The sequence below is a fragment of the Epargyreus clarus genome, unplaced genomic scaffold, assembly GCF_041222505.1.
Source record: "Epargyreus clarus isolate Ecla_fem2 unplaced genomic scaffold, WU_Ecla_fem_2.2 ptg000008l, whole genome shotgun sequence".
Taxonomy (NCBI): Eukaryota; Metazoa; Arthropoda; class Insecta; order Lepidoptera; family Hesperiidae; genus Epargyreus; species Epargyreus clarus.
Genome location: NW_027332216.1, coordinates 5,977,877 through 6,001,531, shown reverse-complemented (window position 1 = coordinate 6,001,531; position 23,655 = coordinate 5,977,877). Strand labels below are relative to the sequence as shown.

The following is a 23,655-nucleotide window of genomic DNA, read 5'->3' as shown; positions in this document are numbered from 1 at the left end:
TTAAAACCTCTATTCTTTTACTTTTAAAACTCCAAAAAACAACTATATTTTTTCATTTTTTGTTATTAGATGCCTATATGAGATCAATAATGTTTAACGGAAATAACGTTGTTAGCCAAAATCATTTTGAAATGAAATTTACATTGAATTCCTTTGGAATACTTCAAACAAATGTTAGTAGCATAATTATGAAATGAAACTGATTAAAAAATTGTCAGAATTCATTTTTATACCGTAACATTATAATTATAGCATAAATAAAGAGTATTAAGACCAAAGATATTGTATACGTCTAGATGACAACCGCATATAATAATAATAATAATAATAATAATCTTCATTAATCAATAAAAATTTTACATAATATTACCGCTATTATATGAGAGATTATATTATATGAGAAAGTGGTATCTAAAATAAAATTAAATATTACTTCAGCGATTAAGGATTCATTATATTGCGCAGATTTTTAAGAGAACCCTATCAATTTCTAATACGTACATACCAGATCGAAAAACCAGAGATTGAGTTTAATTTAAACCCTGAACTTAATATGAGTTACTGAAATTAATACAACTATTATAGTCCGCGTCATACATCTCACCATTTTCTTGCCATAACTTTACACAAATTACTTCCTTAAGCTTCCTAAGCCCTTTTCCACCTAATACTCCACCTAGACGTACACAATACCACTTAACGTCTATTCCTTAGCGGCGCTCGCAGGCGGTTCATCTAGCAGTGTCTCCAGCTGTTTCACGTCGGTAACGGGCAGCGAGCACGCGTACCGCCGGCACACGTACGCTGTGGGCACGTCGCCCGCTGAACGGATGCGGCTTAACACTGTAATGTGTTCAAAACGTAAAATGAAATAATTGAATTGATTTATATGAAATATGTGTAGAATGTAGTTGTCTAGTGTTTAATTGGAGATTTTCCATGTTAAAATGTCGTCTTTACTCTCTTTTTAAATTTGAAATGTCTTTTTGTAATTTGAAATGCTTGGTATCTTTTTATGTAGAAAATATAAAATTGAAGCAATACTTATAAGTACAAATGTTGCGTGTCCAATTATATAGAGAACTTAAAACTTGCACCAAATTAATATACATTTTTAGATTGTTTAATAAGTTAACAATGTCTTCTTAAACTGTAAGAATCTTTTAAACTGTGAGGTGATGAATTCTAAAATAAACATGGCGATGCTAAAGCTACAGTGATGCCTTGTTAATATGACACGCATTTTGTATATTTGCAAGCATATTATTTCTAGATTCTACATATGCTTAGTGCGTTGACTGGCCACGTTCCAATGATTACAAGCACACAATTTGTCTCTGAGTTACAGCCAGACACCATAATGATCTTCTATTAAGATTTTATGAGACTAAATTTTGCAGATACCTAGATACTACAAATAACATATTTCTGATAATACTTTTTCCCATGTCTAATTATACATACAACAGTCAAGCAGTTTAGACACGAATGTTGAATACATGTTGCTTATATTAAATGTAAATTTTTGTCAATGTATAATTGTAACTGATGGTTAATCACACATTAAGAATTAGAATGTGTCAAGCCACTAGTCACTTGTATTTAATTAATGGAAATACGCCCAAAGGACATGCGCGTATGATTTTGATGATTTTCTAATATAATCTAATGTTTATTAGTTGATAGTATAGCTGCAAGTACACTGAATATAATATGACATTATGCTAGTAACAAACAGAAAAAAAATACACTGACTCACATACGAGTACGTCGGATATAACGGGTTCCTCGACGGTAGACGACTTACTCTTAAGGTTTCATCTAAATTTCAATAACAATTACAATCCGCATGTCGAAAGGGACCAAATAGTACGATAAATGGATTTTTAAACTAGTTTTTGATGTTAATTGTTATTAAATTTTTATAAGTTTAGAATCGCACAGATTAACTAAGTTGGATATCCAATTTTATTTTTTTCTCTAAGTCAAGCAAAAAGTATTTTCTCTGAGATTTTAATTAAATAGACTTAATTTGAAATAAAAAAAACAGTTAATGCGAAATTATGAACATAATAATCTTATTTCATAGAGCTCAGCAAAAATCATTGCACAATTCTAAGAAACCCAATTTTATCAGCATACCAATGTCTCATTTATCTATTTGATGACTAGGCTTATGTTTTACGTAAACGTAAAACGTAAACGTTTTAGTAAAGCATCTTAGCTATTTGATTACTTGTCCTATTCTAAAAATAATCTTGCCATTTGATTTTCAGGTTTATGCTACCCGTGGACGATTAAAACATCCTTATTGATTCTAAATTTCAACAGCAATCCGCATCCATTCTGTTGTTACACCTGATTGCAATTTGGTCACTTGTCCTATTTTGAGTCTTGCCATTTGATTTTTTGTCTTACATATGTACAATTATAAATCGGTATTATCTCGTACAATCCACACCCATCTGTCCACGGCCTCTACAACACAAGCATAGCATTAGATGCGTGTCGTCCCAACTCACGTATGTCGGACATACCGGCGGGCGCGTCCGCGGCGGGGTCGGCCACGGCGAGCACGCGGCCCGGCAGCAGCCGCGCGCGCACCACGCGCACCAGCTCCAGCGTGCGCGGGTCCGAGCACCGCCCGGATATCAACACCTGGGGATGACCGAAATTATGATTCTTTTTTTTGTTTTCATTTATTTATTTTTTATAATATAGGAGTAGCAGACGAGCATGCAGTCCACCTGACGGTAAGTGGCTACTGCCGCCGACGGATATCTGCAACCAACCCCAGATTCCTATCTGAGATAGGAATTCCTATAGATATTCCTTTCTGAGGTCGGCCACAGATGGGCCGCTACCACTGAGGACTAAGCTGGAGTGCTTCGAAAAATTATGTCTCCCTTACCACACCCTTCAAACCAGATCGCAGCCGCGTTTAAAACTGCTTTTATTAGGCAGAAATAAGTGTGGCGGTGGTGGCGTCAGAGTCAAACCACAGAGGGTTCAACCAGCTTTTAAGAGTTCCGTATCTAAAGGATAAAACGAAACCCTTGTATTAGTAATAATAAGAGGCTTAGGCCTCTGCTGCCTTTCTGTCTAGATAGACACATGAAAAACAGCGAGCACGCGGCCGGGCAGCAGCCGCGCGCTCCACGCGCACCAACTCTAACGTCCGACGTAACGATCGGTGCGCGGGTCCGAGCACCGCTCGGATATCAACACCTGGCGATCAACGAAATATAGATACTCGTGATCAATTCGCCAAATAACTTTTTTATAATATAAGAGCGGATGAGCATGCGGTCCATCTGATGGTATAGTCCGCGCCAAACTGCTAGTCCGCTCTGAAGTTTTTGCGCGCAGGTGTAGTCGGAGAGCTAATCCGGTTGAACACAACTACAAGCATATACTCCATAGCAGAAGTAAGAGCATACTAACGCAGCTACGAGCGGATAGCGGACGGGTGCCGGGGAGGTCCCGCGTTGTCTTCGTCCCGCTAATATCTACAATTTTCTATTGCGACGCGACTCGTTTCTATATTCGGACTAGCAGTGTGGCGCGGAATCTACCTCCCGTCATCCACGATCAACCGCGCTGAACGTGGATTGGTAGACCTCACACACGTTTGACATTTTTTTAACAAACTTTCAGGCGTGTAACTTTCCTCACGATAATCAAAATTGTTAATGCTCCTTAACTTCTGGGAAACCATAATTACCTGAGTGGGTGAATCATTATAAAACATGAGCGCGGACATCATCTCCGGCAGCGAGGTGGGGTATTCATCCAGCCGCTCAGCAAACACCAGAAGCAACTGCTTGGCCATCTCGCGCTCGGTCTCGCCGCCAGCGGGCGCCGCGCTCTTATCGTTGTACGCGGCTAAGCGCAGAAGGTTGAGACAGGAGACACTGTTCCCGGATGGTTCGGCACCGTCTTGATCTGAAATATACACACTATCTCAATTTCATCTCAGAATTTGCTACGATCGATATGAGACGCGGGAAAACTGCTGATAAATAGTGGAAAATAGATACTAGAATGGATACGAGACGCCGGAAAACTGCTGACAATTAGCGCAAAATTTGTTTATATGATTTATTATTATTTCGTGTAGAGCATTTAGTATCAGAATCAATGTTGCTGGGATCAGCAATTTAGAGAACACATACGATACTACTGTACATGTACTTTAAATAGTGGAAAAATCAGCACACAGGGTATGCGAGTTCCTATACAATATGTTTAATATTTTCTGCAGTTTTTGCCCATCATAAAATGTTAAAAATAAATTATTTTCTTACCCATTTTCAGCCGTAAGACAACAGTGCTATCCTCAGAACACGCATAGTATCCTCCATGTTCAGAGTCCCAGAATAATTCGTTTTGCTTTTGTTGCAATTCACGAGCCCAGTTCAACCAGTATAAGTCAAGTGATGCTTCGTACAGGTCCAGTAACCCTTTGATAAGGAAAGCATAGTCATCCAGGAATCCATTTATCGGCTGATTACTGAAAAAAGTCACACGTCATGATTACGCAAGCATTGTAAAACAATCTTTTCATTTATAGTTGATTTGCTTACATTTGAGTAACTGATCCATCTTCAGCTCTGTAGCAAGCATGCAAGAGAGTATTTGTAGTTGGGTCGAATAAATGTTCCCTGATAAAGTGCGCCGTTTTTATAGCATCGTCCACATAGCTTTTTTCTCCTAGTCCTTGACCGGCTTGAGCCAGGCCTGCTATTGCCAAGCCATTCCAGGAGCACAGCATTTTAGAATCCAAATGCGGACGTGGTCTTTTCTGCCGAGCTTTGTACAGAATGTTTATGCAATACGATATCACTTCATTGAATTGTTCTATTGTCAAATCAAATTTGGACATTGTTTCTTCCTTGCTGCCATAAACTATCAGAATATTTTTATTGGCAAATTCATCATGAGGACCCCTTGCTGAGCGGACATTTCCACCTTCCTCGACACTAAAGTAGTCGCAAAATATGTCAAAGTACGAGTTTGAGCCAATTTTCTTATCTTTATCAAGAAGAGATTTGATCTCACTGTACTCCCAAATGCAAAATGCGCCTTCTTCCTTATGGGGAGCACCAAACGTTGGATAAGAGTCAGCATCTTCAGCGCTGTAATATCCACCCGACTCATGTCGCAAATCTCTATTTATGTACTTGATGATATCTCTTACGACATCTGCGAAACTTTCATCCTTCGTCGCAAGGTATGCATCGGTATAAGCGACCATTAATTGTGCTTGATCATAAAGCATTTTTTCAAAATGTGGCACATGCCATTCATTGTCAACGGAATAACGCGCGAAACCGCTCGACACGTGGTCGTGTATGCCGCCTTTTGCAATCTTTGTCAATGTATGGAGGCACATTTCTAAACATTTTTTCCCAATAGTGTCATATTTATCTCGAGCGTAGTAATGGAATAGAAAGTTGAAAACAGAAGCTTGAGGAAATTTAGGGGCAGTCCCAAACCCTCCAAACTCCGGTTCATACGATGCCATGTAGTTGCGCACACATTTGTCCCATGTACCTTCTCCTGGGACAGTAGCTGATTTATCGCTAGTGACTTTTGACATGTTTTGAAGAGACTCCATTATAGTCTGGCTTGCATCGATTAATTGTTCGCGACTCTCATTCCATTTTTTGGCTAAAGATAGCAGAATATTTGGGAATCCGGGACGACCCCAACGACTTACTGGAGGAAAATACGTTCCGCCAGTTAAGGGACGTAAATCTGGCGTAAGGAACACTGACATTGGCCAACCGCCACTTCCTGATGTAGCCATTACAAAGATCATGTACACACGGTCGATGTCTGGCCTTTCCTCGCGATCGACTTTAATATTGACAAAATGTTCATTCATAATTTTTGCAATTTTCTCATCCTCAAATGATTCTTTTTCCATGACATGACACCAATGACAAGTGGAGTAACCAACGGAAAGGAAAATAAGCTTGTTTTCCCTCTTGGCCTTATCAATGGCTTCTTGGCACCAGGGGTACCACTGCACTGGATTGTGAGCATGCTGAAGTAAATAGGGCGACTTTTCATTTATCAATCGATTGGTATGCTTCGGTTTAACCGTGCTGGATTCCCCACTGGAGCCTGACATTTTGATTATATTGTCACTGAAACTTCTTGAAATTTGGGGAGAGGGCAAGTTATTGTAGCCAAAAGTTGCTAATCTGAAATAAATTAAAATCATTAATTTTTCATGCCAACCTTTTTTATACATTTGTGCATGTTACTTATTATTATTGCTAGTAAAAATACTGAATTATTAAATTTCCGAAATTTACTATTGTATAAACAATTTTTTTTTCTAATCACCCTGTTGAAATTGTTTTGACTGAGATCAAAGTTCATTAACAATGTAAAAATGATAAACAAATTTGTGAGGGCCAATATTTTATTACACATAAAAGTTATTATGTATAATTAAATACTCAAATATTGTGTATTATATTCACATTGGAATGTTATGTTGTACTACGAAACTAAACTATTGTGTGTGCTAGTATCAAATCGAAATTAATTATTTTACTCAAACTATTTTAGTTAGTAAGTACCATATAGCCCCATTCTATCCTTGATGTCGCCCTCATCATTCAAACCAGTACACAGCCATGTTTAAAATTTTGTTACAAGGCAAAAATTACGGTGACAGTTGTGCCTTCATAGATAAATCTTGAGAGGTTCTACCATCTTTAAATTCCACTTGTAAAATTCAACAGAACAATATTTGAATATACATAATTATAAATTAGTTATAACTAGAAAAACTGCACACAAACCTATCATGGGTTCTAATTTTAACATACACAAATAAATAAACATTGTAATAGCTAATAACAATCATTAAAAACTCTAAGCAAAGATCAATGTTCAACTGTGTTCCATCTAAATGCAGACAAGTGCAGCAAACAAAATATGAATTAATTGGTGTTGGTTATCTTAATTATCTCTCTTGTACACCAATATATAATGAAGTAGTATCTGTTTTAAATAAATGAAACATGGTGGTAACATTAAATCACTGTTTTCTGTTATACAATTGTGTAGGTTATCATTCTGTCACTAAAGGTTATCTTGTTTAATGATGTAAGAGGTGCAACAATCGCCAGGTTATTGTAATTGTGATCTTCCAGATTTCATCTCCATATATATACATTGAGATAGCTCCTGTGAGGGAGGTGAGAGAACCTGCCTCGCTGGGTCGCAGCAAATGTCACATTTTTTCCATGTGAAACAGTATAAAATTATGAGAAAACTGGGTTCACTGTATTACTAGACTATTCAAAATTACTGTGATACTAGACTATAGGTTATGTTTTTACTTAAATGTGTGACTACGTTTTATCTTAAATATTTTTCTTTAAACAAATTCAACAAGCATGGATTAAAATAGTTTGAACTTTCTTACATATAGAAAGGGTATGAGAGACAAATCTTGACATTTCACGACGCGGGAAGAGAAGATTGGAAAACTGACAGTTCCACCTCATATATTTATAAATATTAGTTCCAGAAAATTACTCCTCTAAATCATCCATATAAAGTTATTACAACATCCTTAAGGTTCTTGCCATACTAGGTTCCTTGTATTAGACTCTTTTAAGAATTCTAAGAAAAGCTAGAATTTTCAAAATTTTTATTTATAAAGTTTAAAGGCTTCTACTACAGTAGTAAAATTTAAAACTGTGTAGGTAGTTCAAATTCAATAAAAAGTAGTTATTGTCATTATGAAACCTTGAGTTGCCTTAGAACATACAAAGACAAATCATACAGTGTTGACTTTAATAGCTAAGGATTTATTAGTTGACAACACGAGACTGTATATTGATTAATTCGCTAAAAGGTACTCGAACTTTCATGATTATGTAAGAATAAAGAGACATTTTTCTTTACAATCCACTGTGTTTGTTTGTAATCAAGTTATTGTATAACGATAATGTTACGCGTGGCACATGTTATTGTTTATAAATTCATATAGCGTTTCTCTTTCCTCGTTACCATATCTACATAGTTATGCATAACATACTTCAACATAACAAGGTCATGCAGCTGAATCTATTTATAGCAATCGCAAACTAAGAAAAATAATAACAAACGATACATATTGGTGCTTATTAATTTACTATAACAATACTTATAAGCTCTACAGCAGCTATATACCTTTTGGTGAGGCAATAATCTCGATGAAAACAAACCGGGTTTGATACGAGAGAATCCTTGCCAGAGTTCTGACTGAAGTTAAGGCTTTTCAATCTATTGTCGCCCGTCGATAAACGTCGAAATAACAACACCGCACGGCCAGTAGGCATAATAAAATATAATAATTAAATCAATGTTTTACACTGTGACGATAACAATTTTGCACATTCTATTTTCTTTTTCTTATAGCTTTGCTTTTGACATTGACATTTGTTAGAGTTTGACAATCTCATAAAAATATACTTTCAATAATGTTGCTATTATATGGCACTGGTTATGTTATATGTAGTTAGGAATAAAGTTATTAAATATTGCGACGCGATTGGCTGTTATATATTTTAAATAGATAGCTGCGTTTATTTGAAATATTTTTTTCATTGTAAGGTCTAGAAATCACTTCTAGGAAAGCATGACCTGAGAAAATAGAAAATGTATTCATCTATCGAAATATTTTTTTGTAAATAGTGTTTACGTATAATTCATATAAGGTTACTTCCCAATATTTATGCTATAGAACAAGTTAACTTGATATTAGAAATGACACGAAATTTAATTAGCCAAGTTACTTTATGATGTTTTTAACTCTTTACCAGTTAGACCGCCGCTTATCGAATTTTTCAATAACAACAATTTTAATTTGATCACTTATAAATTAGCAAATGGAAGTGAAACTTATTTCGGTAAAAGATTGTCTAAAATGGGAATATATAGAATACACGTGAATATTAGTTAAACTTTAATAAGTTGGTAGACAATACACCAGTTGTAATATTTGCTATTTCGTACGACAAGGGGCTGTAAAGCCTAAAAGTTCTATGATTCATGTAAGAAATGTGTATTATTATGAACTGAGATTGCTTGAAAGAACTTAATAGCTTAGAATTATAATGAGGTACTTATGTGAACTTTTTAATCAAATTTGCAAATCAAATAACTACGCATGCGCGCAAAATCTGGACGCCATTCTCACTTTCACTACTGCACAGCATGTTTTGACGTATAAATAAATGTCCGCTGTAGACTTAATGAGTTCTTGACACGAAATGTCGTACTTTACTATATTTTTGGAAATGACCAATAATGTGAAACACCCCTTATGATAGTGAAGTGAATTACATACAGAAGGGAACATACGTTGATTTATCTTTATTGGACTGGTAACTTAAGTGGTAAGTGATTATAAATAATGTAATCGGCTTTCTGTGTAAACAAACAATTTTATGAAAACAAATATTATGTCACCACGGGAAAAAAGGTGTACAATTAAATATAACGACGATAAAACAAGAAGGCAGTGAAATATTTAAGTTAATATATGTATTTAATTTAATTGTCACTGCAGCGCGAATTCAAAAGCAGCGCTATTCTCAAGCATAGTCCATAGTTATTTCGAATTGCTAATTAAGTTCACCTTTTTATTACTGTAATTAAATTATATGAGTCTCGTTTTTAAAGAAGAAAAATGCAATTATCTATCACACGTGCTTAAGGATTGCATAGTGGTGCGTGTTGAATGAAACTGCGGCACGTTGCCATAGCAACGTCAAGAGGGTTGAAGCCCTTTGAACCACAGAACAGTGCCCTCCTTTCCCTCCCTAAATAATAGCCTATTTCGCAACATTTGCTCACCGACATTTCCTATTCTGTTGTGGGAGCTTTAAGTGGTTTATGTACAAAAGTCTTGTTCGTATTATTTATGTATTAAAATGTCAAATATATCTACCTACATAATACACGATAGCTTCTGCAATACCTACCCTCCTATTTAAACCGCAACTATGTCAACATTTTTCCTTTTTATACAATAGTTGTAAACCTACTTGTATTTTTGTAGTGACGCAAACTGAAAATTCACTTGACATAGTTTTCTGCATTATTCATGCAATTCTTTTAATTAGCATATTTTTTGCAGCATTCGGCCATTGGTGTTGGCAAACACTTCATATTCCGTCTGTCACAGTGCTCTACATCCGGAACTGTAATAGATAAACACTTGATTTGATTACACAAGATGCATAACGGTGAAAATAACAACTAAAAATAAAATAAAGTTTAATATTAAAGGGGGTTTCCATACAACAAATCGGTATTTTTCGTCATTTTTCGATCTAATTGTTAAACCGTACTAGGATGACAGTTGAACTTTATACAATCCGTTTACTACTATAACAGCTATTATAATAAATATATATAAGAACAATAAATAATTCACATTCATAAAATAAAGAACATTTGGTGGTACGGAAGCCTTCATGTGCGAGTTGGACTCGTACTTGGCGAATTATTTCATTGTCAATTGCCAGAGACAAGTCCATAAGTTTTAGAAAAGTATTTGGGGAATGACGAGGTTTGTTCCGTCGACCTTTCGATCACTAATAAGTATTTGTGATCGAAGCGTCGACCGAAAATCTTAGGAGCACCGAAATACATAAGCAATTAGTAGATCGCGCTGTCTAATTAGTACTTACTTAATTCTTAGCAGGTCTCGGGTACAATAAAGTTGGCTACCCCTACCCCATCCATCCGTCCGTCTATCCTACTTTTACAATGCTGTATATTCCAATCGTAAAAGGTACCCTGTTATTTTTTTTACAAAATGTGTGTTATATTATGTCGAGTTTTCATACTTCTCACGCAGAATAAAAAAGCAAGGCATTTTCCGTTCGTAATTTTCTTCCGCTAACTAGAGTTTAGACATAATTTGACTGTTATGTAATGTAATATACCTTTTTGTTTCAGGTCTACAAGAATTTACATATATTAAAATTTAGAGTTTATTTAAATAACGTGCCTTATAGATTTCCTCCATTTACCTACTATAACCACGAGCTAGAACCCAGACCAAAGTGGTGGTTCAGTCGGTCCAGAATTATCTGTCCTTCGATATTCTTTGAAGCAAGTGGATGAATGTAAATGTATCTATAACGTAAAATTGCCAAACATATTATAAAATCGTCCGTTTCATCGGTCCAAGAGAATAAATATTTTACAATACAGTTTACGTTTCGTAAACTCGGCTTATGATTGAAGTGAAACGCGCGAATATGCACCTGAATATGTCCCAAGATGCATCGGATTTAAGATTGTAGTGGACGCGGTGGTTGTGTGGATGGTGTTGCCAGCAAGATGTCTGTGTGGGTGGGCAGTGGCTGCGCTGGCGGCGGCGGCGAGGTCCGTGCGCCGCCCGCCGCCACCGCCACGGTCCTCTCAACGAACACCTCCATGGAATCCGGGATTGAGGCCGGCGTGCTGCCTACCGTCACGGGATCGCTCGCCTCCGCACGGGATTCCTTGGGATCGCTGTCCCGGGCCGCCGAACCCCTCTACGACACCGATCATACGGACCTTGGCTCGGAGTTGGACGAGGCGGAAATTCGTCGGGAGTTGATGCACGATGTAAGCATTTTAAACCTTTAATTTTAATTAGAGTAGATTAGATTTGACCATTTAATATAACAGTTTTTTGACTTGTTTCAGAAATGGCGGCTACTGTTCGATAGGGTAAGCAGTAGTAATAATATAATATTTCACACTGTTTTTCAAAAGATTAGGTACATTTTTTTAGGTTTTTATAACGGAATTCAATATTTAGACAGTTTTGTTTCCATCGTAGAGGTTTTGAATAATTTGCAGTCAATATTCGTTTAGTTATTTACTTATTAACAAATCAGTAGAGTTTGGCACATTAGATACGGGAGATTACTTTTAAAATATTAGTATGAATAATATAACCAATAAAAGCTCCTATTTTCACACGTGCTTATACAACCTTGATCTAATCTATTCTCAAACTCTTTAGATGAGTGTTTTATGGATCACTTCGCTATATTATGCACATAAAATTATAATTCTCAGGTGTTTCTGACGACAATTTCAGCATAACTGGCATGGAACCCTCGCATATTTCATAAAAGTGTCATTTACGAGGTGGAAACCGACTTCGGGGAATATTTTTTTCTTATTTTCGACTGATTAAAATGTACAGAAGCAGAGAACAAAAGTTTTATAAGGAGATAAAGAGCGGTAGCGCCGCGGATCAAACGATGTGTCGTCACGTAGGGGACATTGAGATAATACGACTCCGCAGATAGGGGCGCTTAATATTTTTTGTTCACTTCTTTTTGGAAATGAACGAAATTATTACAACAGAATTATACACACATGATGCGAAGTCTCAGAATGGGTGATTATGACGTTTCGGGGACTCGGATGAAATCTCAATTTGGAGTTTTTGTACGTGCCCGTGTCGCCACGGAGGTGTGAATTATATATTAATGAGTGTTTATGTTTGTTGGCAGTTCGATCCGGAGGGCTTCGGCGAGATCCCGTGGCCAGATTTTTTGCAGACCCTTCAAAACCCAGACTTTATAGCGCAGGTGCCACCACACAAACGTGAGGTAAATAAATTATTCACTGAGGTATTATTTAACGCCTATTTTAATAATATCTCGCCACTTAACGACATGCCTACCAAAAATTGACATTTGACAATTTCTGCCTACTAGAAATTATCAAATATCGATCAAAGTTTGGCAATAATTGGATGTATAAATATAAAACATTTTATGCAGTCGAATCTGGAAATTGGCAGCATTACATTAATAGTTTTAATAGTTCTGTGTTCGTTCTCTTCCGTTCTTATTTTTCAGTATTTGTTCTTTTTGTTCTAGATCCTTCTAGATAAAGCTCGAAGTGCGACCACAGAAGCCATAACGTTCCAAGAATTTGTTAATGTGGTGAGTACCTCATTATATTTATAATACTCTATGTAGAGCTCCAACAGGCGAATTAGTATGAAATTGACGGGTTTACTAGTGATTTTCTTGAAGAACGACAGGCGCAAAAACTTAATTGTGTCTGCCTGTATGTCAATGGGTTCGTCCTTTGCCGAAATATCATTTTGCCTGGAATGTAATAAAACAATGATATTTCGTTGGCAATCCCCTGCAACAGGAAAAACATTACAATCATGGATATGTTTGTATAAATTTTATATGTTGTTTACAGCGATATAAGTATAAAGTCTTTTGTTCATCATAGGTCTCGTTACCGATAAGGGTATTACAACGTCATCTTGTCCACGAACTGCGAATATACTCGTAGCTATTGTAGAGTATTAAGTATATATTTGTTTTTTTTTATAATATAGGAGTAGTAGACGAGCATGCAGTCCACCTGATGGTAAGTGGCTACTGCCGCCCATGAACATCTGTAATCAACCCCAGGTAGGATTAGATATTCCTACCTGAGGTCAGCCACAGATGCGCCGCTACTCCTGAGGACTAAGCTGGAACGCCTCGGAAAAGTATGTCTCCCTTACCACACCCTTCAAACCAGAACACAGCAGCGCTTAACACTGTTGTTATAAGGCAGAAATAGGTGTGGCGGTGGTGCCGCCGGAGTCGAACGACAAATGGTTCTACCGCCTTCAAGAAGTATGTACAAAGCTTCAAATCAGGCGTTGTTTTTTTTGAATCAACAAACTACAAGATTTGTCTTTTCTAATATTTTACACTCGTCTAAGTAGGTAATTGTAAATTTTCTGAAAATTTGTCACTTTTGTATTACAACAAAACACATGATATTCGCATACATGCCTTTTATGTAAAAAACTTTAAGCCTTATTAATATGATTTTAGTGAAACTATTAAAAAATGAAATTCATAAAATTTAACATTCGCAATTGTAATGAAGAAATTATTTTGCGGTAAGTACCCATATACGATTATAGGAGTATACGACTATTTAATGACTAAAGTATTCTAGTTTATTCAGTATCCAAACAAACTTAAGGTATATAAAAGCGTATATGGTGGCGGTGTTCTTTGACGTGATCTCGAGTTTGGTACGTCTTATAATATTATTCCGTAGCGCCGCTCGTCTCCCACAATACAAGACAACTAAATTAAGATGCAACGCCGATTACGCTCGCCTCGCGCGCGTCCACTAATCACCCGAGTCCCAACAACCAATTTGAGATAAATAAAAGTTTCGCCCTAAATTCATTCGGTCACCCGAACGCAAACGAAAAAGTTAAGACCAATATAACCGTCCACCGAAAGGACCCTTCCTTATCTGGTCCTTACTGTCGTGCCTCGAAATACGATAAGGTCCAGCACGATTTATTAGGTGGACATTTATTTTTGTAACTTAAAATATATTATCTTAAATGCGTATTAACACTGAGCACCGTCGTTTATTATTTGGTACTTTGATAGCGACACATTTGTTTACTTTAAATGGTGTGCGTTTGCAGATAACTTTTTGAAACTCTCTTTATGTGTTACAATTTTACGAAACAAATTGTTTGATACATTTAAGTAGTAATAAATGTTTATGTCTTCATTATTTAACACCTTTTGGTATAACACTTAAAATGCATAAGTAAGTATATCATATTGAACTTCAACTCTTTAAATACTAAATTCTATCGTTTTAAGCTTTTTTCAGCTTTACAAATCTTCGTAAAATTCATTTTACTTAAAACCAGTACTTTTCTTAAAAAATATTTTCTCAAAATGAACCTTGAATTAATATTTACCTTGTACCTTTATTATAAATTAAGTTTATGAATTAAAACACCCCGATTTTAATGATAAAACGACCGCGATTATGAGATAAAAAGCTCGTCTGAAATTTACGAGGCGTTTTAAAATAATTAGACGATCTGATTAGCCGCATACATCACTTTAATGTCAAACACAAGTTTACCCTCGATTAATTAAGGCCGAGAGGTATATTTCCACAGATATTTGCATAAAGGAATCTTAAGAAGCGCTTAATTGTGTCTCCTAAATGTGGGACGTGATTTATTACGATCTTATCCCTTGCTTTTTGTTAATAAAGTTATTAATTAAAGATTTGAACGTTTATGACTATTATTGATTGTTGCTGATCGCATTTTGTGATGTCTACGTTATAAAGTTAAGTAGCCTATGATGTAAGGTCGCTTTTGTTTTATAAACAAAGAAGGTTTATTTTTTTCTATAAAAGGCTTCTGTTTATTGGGAACAAACAAGTAGAGTTTAATATACTTATACGTACACAGTACCTACTTATAGTAGAGTTGCCCTTATTCCATTATCCACCTCGTAATGCTCTCTAAGGTGTTATATGCGTCACGTCCAAACCAACCAAACGAAAAACCCCTTTACTACCCCCTGTACCTTAGTTTCTGAAAGAAGTCGTCAGTAACTTATTTCCACTCAAATTAGTTTGACGGTATCAAAAGTTTATTGGCATCCGACATACCTACCTGTATACAATTGCAAAGCTTAAAATCCTTATGACATATAGGCATAGAAGGTTAAATTAGGTAGGTTTATTTTATTACTAAGTTTATTATTTACATACTTACATGTAGTTTATTTGCTATATAGAATTGAAGAAGGTACATAGGCATGTGTTAATAAAGTAAGTAAGTAACCAGTAAAGTATATAAGCATGTGTATCAAACCAAAACAATCGTAGCATTTCTTTATCATCTCTTCGTTTGAGTATAAAAAAGGTATCTGAATATCATAATCTAAACATAATTATATGGATATGAGGCGACCTGTCCTTTGTCATGAACGTGTTGGTATATTCTTTTCTCGGTTGCGTCGAAAAATGTTTTGCGTACAATTGTATAGATAGCCGTAAATCAAAATTAAATTCGACGTATAAAGAGACAACAACGGACTAGGGATGGCCACCTGAACTCGATTAATTGAAGGATCGATTTTTAATCGATAAAAAAACAATGACTCTATTTAGCGAATCGGTCGATGACGGCGACAGTCACGAAATCAGCACTAGTTTTTTGTCGTAATATTATAACGTAACGTTTTTTTTCTTTATTGCTGTTTTTTAATCGCGGATTTCAGAAGACAAGTTTTCTTTTTTTCGCCCGGAGCAGCAATAAAAGAAATCAAAAATTGCTTTTTAAGAAATCGAAACTCTAGTCTTTGATATGTTCGGGGCTCGATTCTTCAGAGATCGACTCGAGTGGATTACAAAATCGATGTTTTTGGGGAAAAAATCACCATCCCTAGAGCGGACAGTGTAGGGTCGTGGGCGTTCATGATGCGGCATTCTTATGCTAATCCGGGCGAACCACATTCGAACGGGGTGGGCCAAATTGTTATTTATATTGTCACCTCATGCTTTTTTGTTCGAACTTACCAAAACTCCGCGGCTAAATTACAGAATGACTGCATTGCGGTCGAGTGTGTCTGTGTATGTCATACGATCGAGTGTCGTAATGTTGTTTACGATACTTTACAATGTTTGGGAACTCCAAATATAAGTGAAATGTCGTTTACAAATTATGTTGATGCCAGTGATATCTTCTTCAATATTACAGTGATATAGAACAAATATATTACCAGATTCGAGTCGAAATTTGTACTTTCCACAGTGTTATAAATTTCGGTCTCCCAACCTCGAGATCTAGGTTCGAATTCAGGGCAAGCTAATTACTGATTTTCGAGTTATCCTGAGAAATTTCCGTACTATAAACTTCATTGCTTTAACAAAGGGAAATATCGATGTACCGAAAAATAATCCAGAGTCCGAAAAGTGTTTGAAATTTAACTGCCAACGTGAAATTGGTCAATTAAGTCAGCTTAGCCCATTTTGATTATAATCTATCTGCAGTAAGTATTGTTCCAAGATCTGAAAATTAGAAGAAATGTAAAGCTAATTAAATGCTTTAGGATATTATAAAATTGAACAAAGAAGCTAAAAGACAGTATGAAGGTTGCCTTTTAAACAGAAACCAAAAGATATTAGGTATGAATAGTACCTAGATAACCTTTCGATCAATCACCGATAGAATATTTGTGTTTAAAAGCACATGTAAAAAGCCCGTAACATTTTGTTGCCTTATACATTTCTGTATTTGGCAAAAAGAAAATGATTGATGTGTAGACGATGACTCTAACCGATGCTCTTAGGGAAATTGTGCCTCCTCGATTCAGGGAAGCAATTTCCTGCCAGGAAATTAGTTCACTCCATTACCGTTTTCTTGGTGTAAAATGGTCATAGTGTTTAATTGTTGAGCGTAATTTTTCTAACGGCTTATAAGCTGTACGGAAATTGTATTCTGTGGCATTAAGATCGTAGTATTTGATACGATTTTTATGACCTGCACAAACCCTGATGATGAAGGTGGTACGTTATTTTAACTGCAGATTTAGATGTAGTTTTATAGTAGAATAATATAATAGGTTGTTGTGAACGGCTGGTGGTAAGAACTGAAGTTAATAATTATCTGCACACCGTAGGGCTTGTTATATCGGTGTCTGAGCTTTAGCCTTATTGAGGGTACATAATAGCGAGTGATTTTTGGGCGGTCGTGGGGATTTAAGCTAAGTTTGTTTCACTCATAGCTTAGTTGATTGTGTAGTCGATCTGTTGCATTTGTGTCTGGTCCGTAGTTCATTAACTATCTGCAACCAAACTATTCTCATTCAAAAAGTATAATGTATAGGTATATAGCTCAGTGTGCTATCGAATCAAATTTTCAGAGACAGTAGTTTTCAATTGTAATCAGCTACATATCCGTATTATTACTTTCACTATATACTTACAAAAATAAAAACATATAAGGCTATTAACGCATTAAGGTTAGCAATGAATCAGTTAACCGATCCTTTTCAGTCTAACGTCATGTGGAAAGCACAGCCGCAACTTAAAATAAAAACCTTTAACCGTTCCGGCAACTTTCACTACATTTTCCTTAGGAGGAGCCATTAACACGTCACATACATACATACCACTGTCCTATAAGCCCTGGACTGGCAGTATTACCTGTCCCACAGTACAAAAAACTTTTGTGCGTCGCCGCGGTGCCCTTAATCAATTTATGAGGCGCTAACTGGAACATGGAAAATGTATTAAAGTCCGCTGTGGGAACAGACACATGCCTAATACGGATTTTGAGATGCATAATAACAACTTTATAATTTTAATAAAACTTGACGCGAAGGTGGTAATTCAAATTTGGTTTTATGTCGCCTAAATATGATAAGTATATCAGTAGGTACAGTAAGTAGAATAATGTTAATTTGTGTTTTGTATTGTTATTTAGTTTCTATGTATTTTAAAAGGGAATCAAACTTTTCAATTTTACACATTATTACCACGAAACGGATAAAAATGCAAATAAAAATATAATTTGTAAAATATGTACTTACGTAGTCTTTACAAATATACCTGCATTTATATATTTACTTACATAAGAACTGACAAAACCAAATACAAATAATAATCCTAAACTTGTAAAATATTAACGTTGATTAAAAAATATATATACTTACGTACCTACCTTACCAACATTTTTGCTATCCTAACAGATAAAAATCTTTGCCTTGTTACCTTTAAGTCTGAATCCGAAAATAATATAAATTAAAGAATAATCTTTACAATTTCTAAGAAACGATTAAGTATTTGTATTATTATCTGTTTGTTTTTGCAACTTCTGGCGCTAAACATATAATTATCTTCTTATAACTTAAATGTTATTTACTCACTTTTATTATCTCAAAAGTTAAAACAATAATCTCAAGTCACGGACACGAACCTTATTAATTTTATTACTCAAATATAAAATAACGTATTATGAACCAAATTCTGTGTGAAATTTGTGTACATATTAATATTTTACGGTGCGGTTCGGGGCCACATCGAAAACAAAAACAATTACTTAATAAAATACACCTCAATCAAAATTAATTGCTTTACGCATTAATCTCTTTATCTTTTCCCAAAACAACGTGTCCATTCTCTGAGGTAATGGAAGCAATCATTTCAGATAAGATACTCTAATGTGAGAAAAGGTAGACGTTCGGCTCGGATCGTTAATTTAATTTGAAATAATAAAAGTTATATCCATCATTTATCACTTTCGACAAATTTATTTTTAAATGCCCACTTCGACGTCCTTCTTATCTGTGACTGGCCAGTGAGGTGGGAGCAAAAAGACAAAAAGCTCTGTTATAAATAGACGTAGGCGTGACGCTGTCGGCGAGGCGTCAAGCCGTCAATGGGCGCTTCTTCGTTGGGACGACAACGGCACGGCACGGCATCGATGCTGAACTTATATTAGTTCTGTCAGTACTGTCAGTGCTGGTCGTGCAAAAAAGATAGCGTGAGTATCACTATGAGCTTTTTTTACCAACTATAACTTCACAAGGGACTATGCGAGATAAATAATCCAAAATCATTCAAATCTAAATTTTAGGATCCAATGTATATGAAAGATAGATAAATCGAAAACTTATATCGTTACTCAGCAATGAATACAAAAAAGCGCAACAACAAACTACAATTTGTTATCTACATGAGTTTTGCTCTCCCTTTTCATACGCGGAATACCTTTTGGTACGCAAAGTAGCATTGCGTACTTGCGTTGTTTATTTATTAAGATAACACGTTGCCGTGCCGTGCCGTTGTCGTGCCAGTGAAGAAGCGTATATTAAGACGAGGTGGCAAGACGCCGTGAGTTAGACACTACACACATGCAGAACTCAACTTTACATACTTAACATACGTCTTAACTCTACATACATTAATGTAAATGTGTCTGTGTGTAATATCAAATTATAATTTTATTTTAGTAAACATATTTGAACTATATGAAAACAAACAGATTTTGTAAGTTTCTATCTGTATGTTTATACAGTTATATAAAAGCAAAGAAGACTTTTTAGGAAGTAACAAGAGCTATTGTTAATTTAGCAAATAATTTGAGTAGGTAGTAAAAACTTAAAAAATCCGGTTACTTCAGGAACCTCGTTTCTTAATTAGGTTTCAGTTTCAGTAACATCATACCAACATTAGTCTCAAAATCTCCTATCTAAGAGAATCGTAAATTATAAAATAAAATTGATGTAACCCTCAATTTGAAGTACCTAATTCGTTAGCAGGTCCTGTCGCGGGCGCATTCCTCCGTCGAGTAGGTTTTCGTGTTCGGTCGGACTGTCCGTCCGTAACTCACACGGTATCGGTACCATCTAAATTGAGATTTTATTGACGATTACTGTTCTAGCGACGATATCGTTGCGATCTTGGCGCCCGGCCGGACCTCAACAGTCGGCGACGGTCCCTTCTTGCTCTGATTTCAAAACAAACGTTATCATACACGATTGTTAGATGTCTAGTTTTTTTGTTGTGGTCGTTTGTAGTTTTCCTTGCAAGAGATTCTATGTTTGATCGCTGAAACAATGAGTTCTATTTAGGTCATTAAATTCAAAAGCTATTCTAGACGTAACTCTTTGTGTTCAAGACATCTTGTGGGTGTATGATTGACGTCATAAGAACATAGTTACGAGGTATTTAATTATGTCAAAAGCAAAAATTAAAAATGTATTTTGCAATTATTGACATGACTTATTAAACTACATAGAATAATGTTGTAATTCATCAGCTTATAACTAAAAGCCTAATACAGAATAAGAATTCGGATAAATATTGTGCATATTTGTCCCTATGATATCTTTTGAGAGTCATGATGGTGTGACAAAAAATCCTATTATCAGTGCATAGTAAGTCTAAAATTGAAATTTTAACTCTATGCATTCATCAGTCACATTGCGATTATACACTTAAGTGAACAATGATGTCACAAAAAATCTACTATTAAGGTATGTATGTCTAAAACTGTACCTTTAACTTTATATTGCGATTGTTCAGTAATTTCTTCAGCTACTACACATAGAGTGATCATTCGCAAGCTTATAACTAAATAACATAATTATATGATTATTGATATTGTCACAAGCGTCATTCGGATAATTGTTTCACATTCAATTATCAGCTTCAGCTACTACACATAGAGTGATCATTCGCAAGCTTATAACTAAATAACATAATTATATGATTATTGATATTGTCACAAGCGTCATTCGGATAATTGTTTCACATTCAATTATTATTCGAATAAATATTTGCGTATTTGTCTCTGTGTGTGTAAATAACAACTTGCGTGTGTAGTTATAATTTCACGAGGAAATTCAAATTTACATTCCAATTGTTAACCTGACTTATTAAGCCTACACATAAGAACGCTGTCGTTCGCAAGCTTATAACTGAATGCGCCATACATTTAATGATATTGTCATAAGAATCATTCGGATAAATATTCTAAATATTTGCGTATTTGTCTCTGTGTGTGTAAATAACAACTTGCGTGTGTTTTCAAGTTATAATTTCACGAGGAAATTCAAATTTACGTTCCAATTGTTAACCTGACTTATTAAGCCTACACATAAGAACGCTGTCGTTCGCAAGCTTATAACTGAATGCGCCATACATTTAATGATATTGTCATAAGAATCATTCGGATAAATATTCTAAATATTTGCGTATTTGTCTCTGTGTGTGTAAATAACAACTTGCGTGTGTTTTCAAGTTATAATTTCACGAGGAAATTCAAATTTACGTTCCAATTGTTAACCTGACTTATTAAGCCTACACATAAGAACGTTGTCGTTCGCAAGCTTATAACTGAATGCGCCATACATTTAATGATATTGTCATAAGCATCATTTGGATAAATATTCTAAATATTTGCGTATTTGTCTCTGTGTGTGTAAACAACAACTTGCGTGTGTAGTTATAATTTCACGAGGAAATTCAAATTTACGTTCCAATTGTTAACCTGACTTATTAAGCCTACACATAAGAACGTTGTCGTTCGCAAGCTTATAACTGAATGCACCATACATTTAATGATATTGTCATAAGAATCATTCGGATAAATATTCGTTGACATTAATCTGGGCATCAATTTCTCTATATCACCTATTGTTTACTGAAGACAATGTGGGTTATTTAAGATGTCCAGACACTGGTGATTTCTTTTTTGGCACTTTTGTTGTTTAGCGATTAAAAATGATGACGTATATAATTGACAATTAAGGAAATAAACTGTGGGAATGGGTTATAATTAAAATAATACGATAAAACCTACTTGTGCCCCGCGATAGATTTCAGTTATTATACATAGGCTAAATTATTCTATTACTTGGATATTTTTAGTTGTTTACTAAAATAAAAACTATCCGACTGACTGTTGGGCACGAGTCTCTAATAAACAGATGTCTGTCAGATTTTTTTCCGGTTGAGGACAAAACTTACTCCCTCGTATAGTAAATTTCTTACTATGTTGTGTTCGGCGTTAGTAGTTTCTATATTGGCATGTTTCTATTCTATATATGGCAATAACAAATATTGGTATGTACTTCCCAAGTACCTTGCTTATTATGTTACTAGGGATCAAAATTATCCTTCAATTTTTATTTCTATAATTGAACTGTCTTGTTAGATAATAGATACTCCTTACTTTTATATACCATACTCATAACTAGAAGGTATAACGAAAACAAACGTACAAGCATGTAATTACATAGTGTTTGAAGAGCATTTGGGCAAACAAAAAAGAGCGGCATCCCTTAGGGTAATGAACCTGGGAGGGACAAATGATGATGGCCTCCGGAGGTGTCCGTGGCGAATCGGCGTCGGGGGTTGATGGTTCGTGTAATCTTAACGATTTTTTCAAAGACCACACCGCAGCAAAACTGTAATTTCACGCACGGCGAGTTCACACGCACCTGTGCCCTTTGGTTTTGTTTATTTACTCGTCACTCTGTTTACCTGTATAACCCTTTCGTGGATGGCGCCTGTCATCGTCTATATTCTTGTGTTAAAGGTAAAAGGTAGGTCCTTAGGTCATAAGGCCCTACCTTACTTCTACCTTCTAGTAGCTCTATTGTATCGTTTTCCGACGTGGATTGCGTGGTAAGACTCGAAATTACGACTTATTTGTATAGAAATACAGTATCAAGTTTTGGTAAATAAAATTAAGGATAATAGTATAAAAATTGATAAAAATGTAGCATAAGTATATTCATAGACCTGTGCTTGTGTTGTATTATCAGTTATTGATTTCGTACTGGTTACCTACATTTGTTGTGACCTCCTGTTATGATTTCCGGGGTACTTACCACCTATATGTTTGCCAAAACGTAACAATAGTTAAGTAATGAATTAAACACAATATTTAAATTTGATGCGCATAAGGCGGTAGCCTCGACACTTATAGGAAGGACCACCGAAAACAATAACATTTGTATGTTTAAAGGTTGCGTATTGTTTATTTGAACGGATTTTTAATTAATGCTAAGCATCTAAATTAGTACGATTCATGAATGAAAACCGCATGAGAATTGTATGTTATGTATAACGGGTAAGACGTGCCTCGGTTAGCAAAACAAAGCTAAGTCACGGAAGTTCATTAGATTGCGAATAGATAAGTCCAAATACAATGACATGTTCATACATTGTTGTGTCGGTGAATGAACTGCTGCGAATATAGTGTGGAGGTGTCGATCGTAAAGATTCCAAAACGGGCCCCCTCGACGGCGGCGGGTG

The 23,655-nt window shown here is 35.5% G+C and overlaps 2 protein-coding genes across 4 annotated transcripts in view; one reads left to right on the top strand and one right to left on the bottom strand.

Moving 5' to 3' along the window:
• Positions 1-400: 400 nt before the first annotated feature.
• Positions 401-8,471, bottom strand: LOC140744260 (spermatogenesis-associated protein 20). 3 transcript variants are annotated; one of them, XM_073075796.1, is made up of 6 exons: positions 8,203-8,471; positions 4,587-6,212; positions 4,308-4,513; positions 3,725-3,945; positions 2,523-2,658; positions 401-843 (listed from the first exon to the last, which is right to left on the bottom strand). In XM_073075796.1, the coding sequence occupies exons 1-6, from the start codon at positions 8,349-8,351 to the stop codon at positions 704-706; spliced, it is 2,478 nt and encodes an 825-aa protein (XP_072931897.1). In that variant the 5' UTR covers positions 8,352-8,471; the 3' UTR covers positions 401-703. The 3 variants fall into 3 exon arrangements, with proteins under 3 accessions (XP_072931897.1, XP_072931898.1, XP_072931899.1); XM_073075797.1 differs by having other exon boundaries at positions 2,538-2,658; XM_073075798.1 differs by having other exon boundaries at positions 8,238-8,397.
• A 740-nt stretch (positions 8,472-9,211) lies between these two features.
• The window catches only part of stet (stem cell tumor), a 127,611-nt gene continuing 113,167 nt past the window's right edge, over positions 9,212-23,655 (top strand). The window contains exons 1-5 of the mRNA XM_073075799.1: positions 9,212-9,410; positions 10,981-11,637; positions 11,719-11,742; positions 12,540-12,638; positions 12,912-12,977. Coding sequence (XP_072931900.1) covers positions 11,368-11,637; positions 11,719-11,742; positions 12,540-12,638; positions 12,912-12,977 — 459 coding nt within the window. The 5' untranslated portion in view covers positions 9,212-9,410; positions 10,981-11,367. The remainder of the gene's footprint in view (positions 9,411-10,980; positions 11,638-11,718; positions 11,743-12,539; positions 12,639-12,911; positions 12,978-23,655) is intronic.

Excerpts from the sequence above, each read along its gene's own strand:
- LOC140744260 (XM_073075796.1), bottom strand. The coding sequence starts at position 8,351 with ATGCCTACTGGCCGTGCGGTGTTGTTATTTCGACGTTTATCGACGGGC. Across the intron at positions 6,213-8,202 it reads GATTATTGCCTCACCAAAAG|ATTAGCAACTTTTGGCTACA; the intron begins GTATATAGCTGC and ends AATTTATTTCAG. Across the intron at positions 2,659-3,724 it reads ATAATGATTCACCCACTCAG|GTGTTGATATCCGGGCGGTG; the intron begins GTAATTATGGTT and ends GGTCATCCCCAG.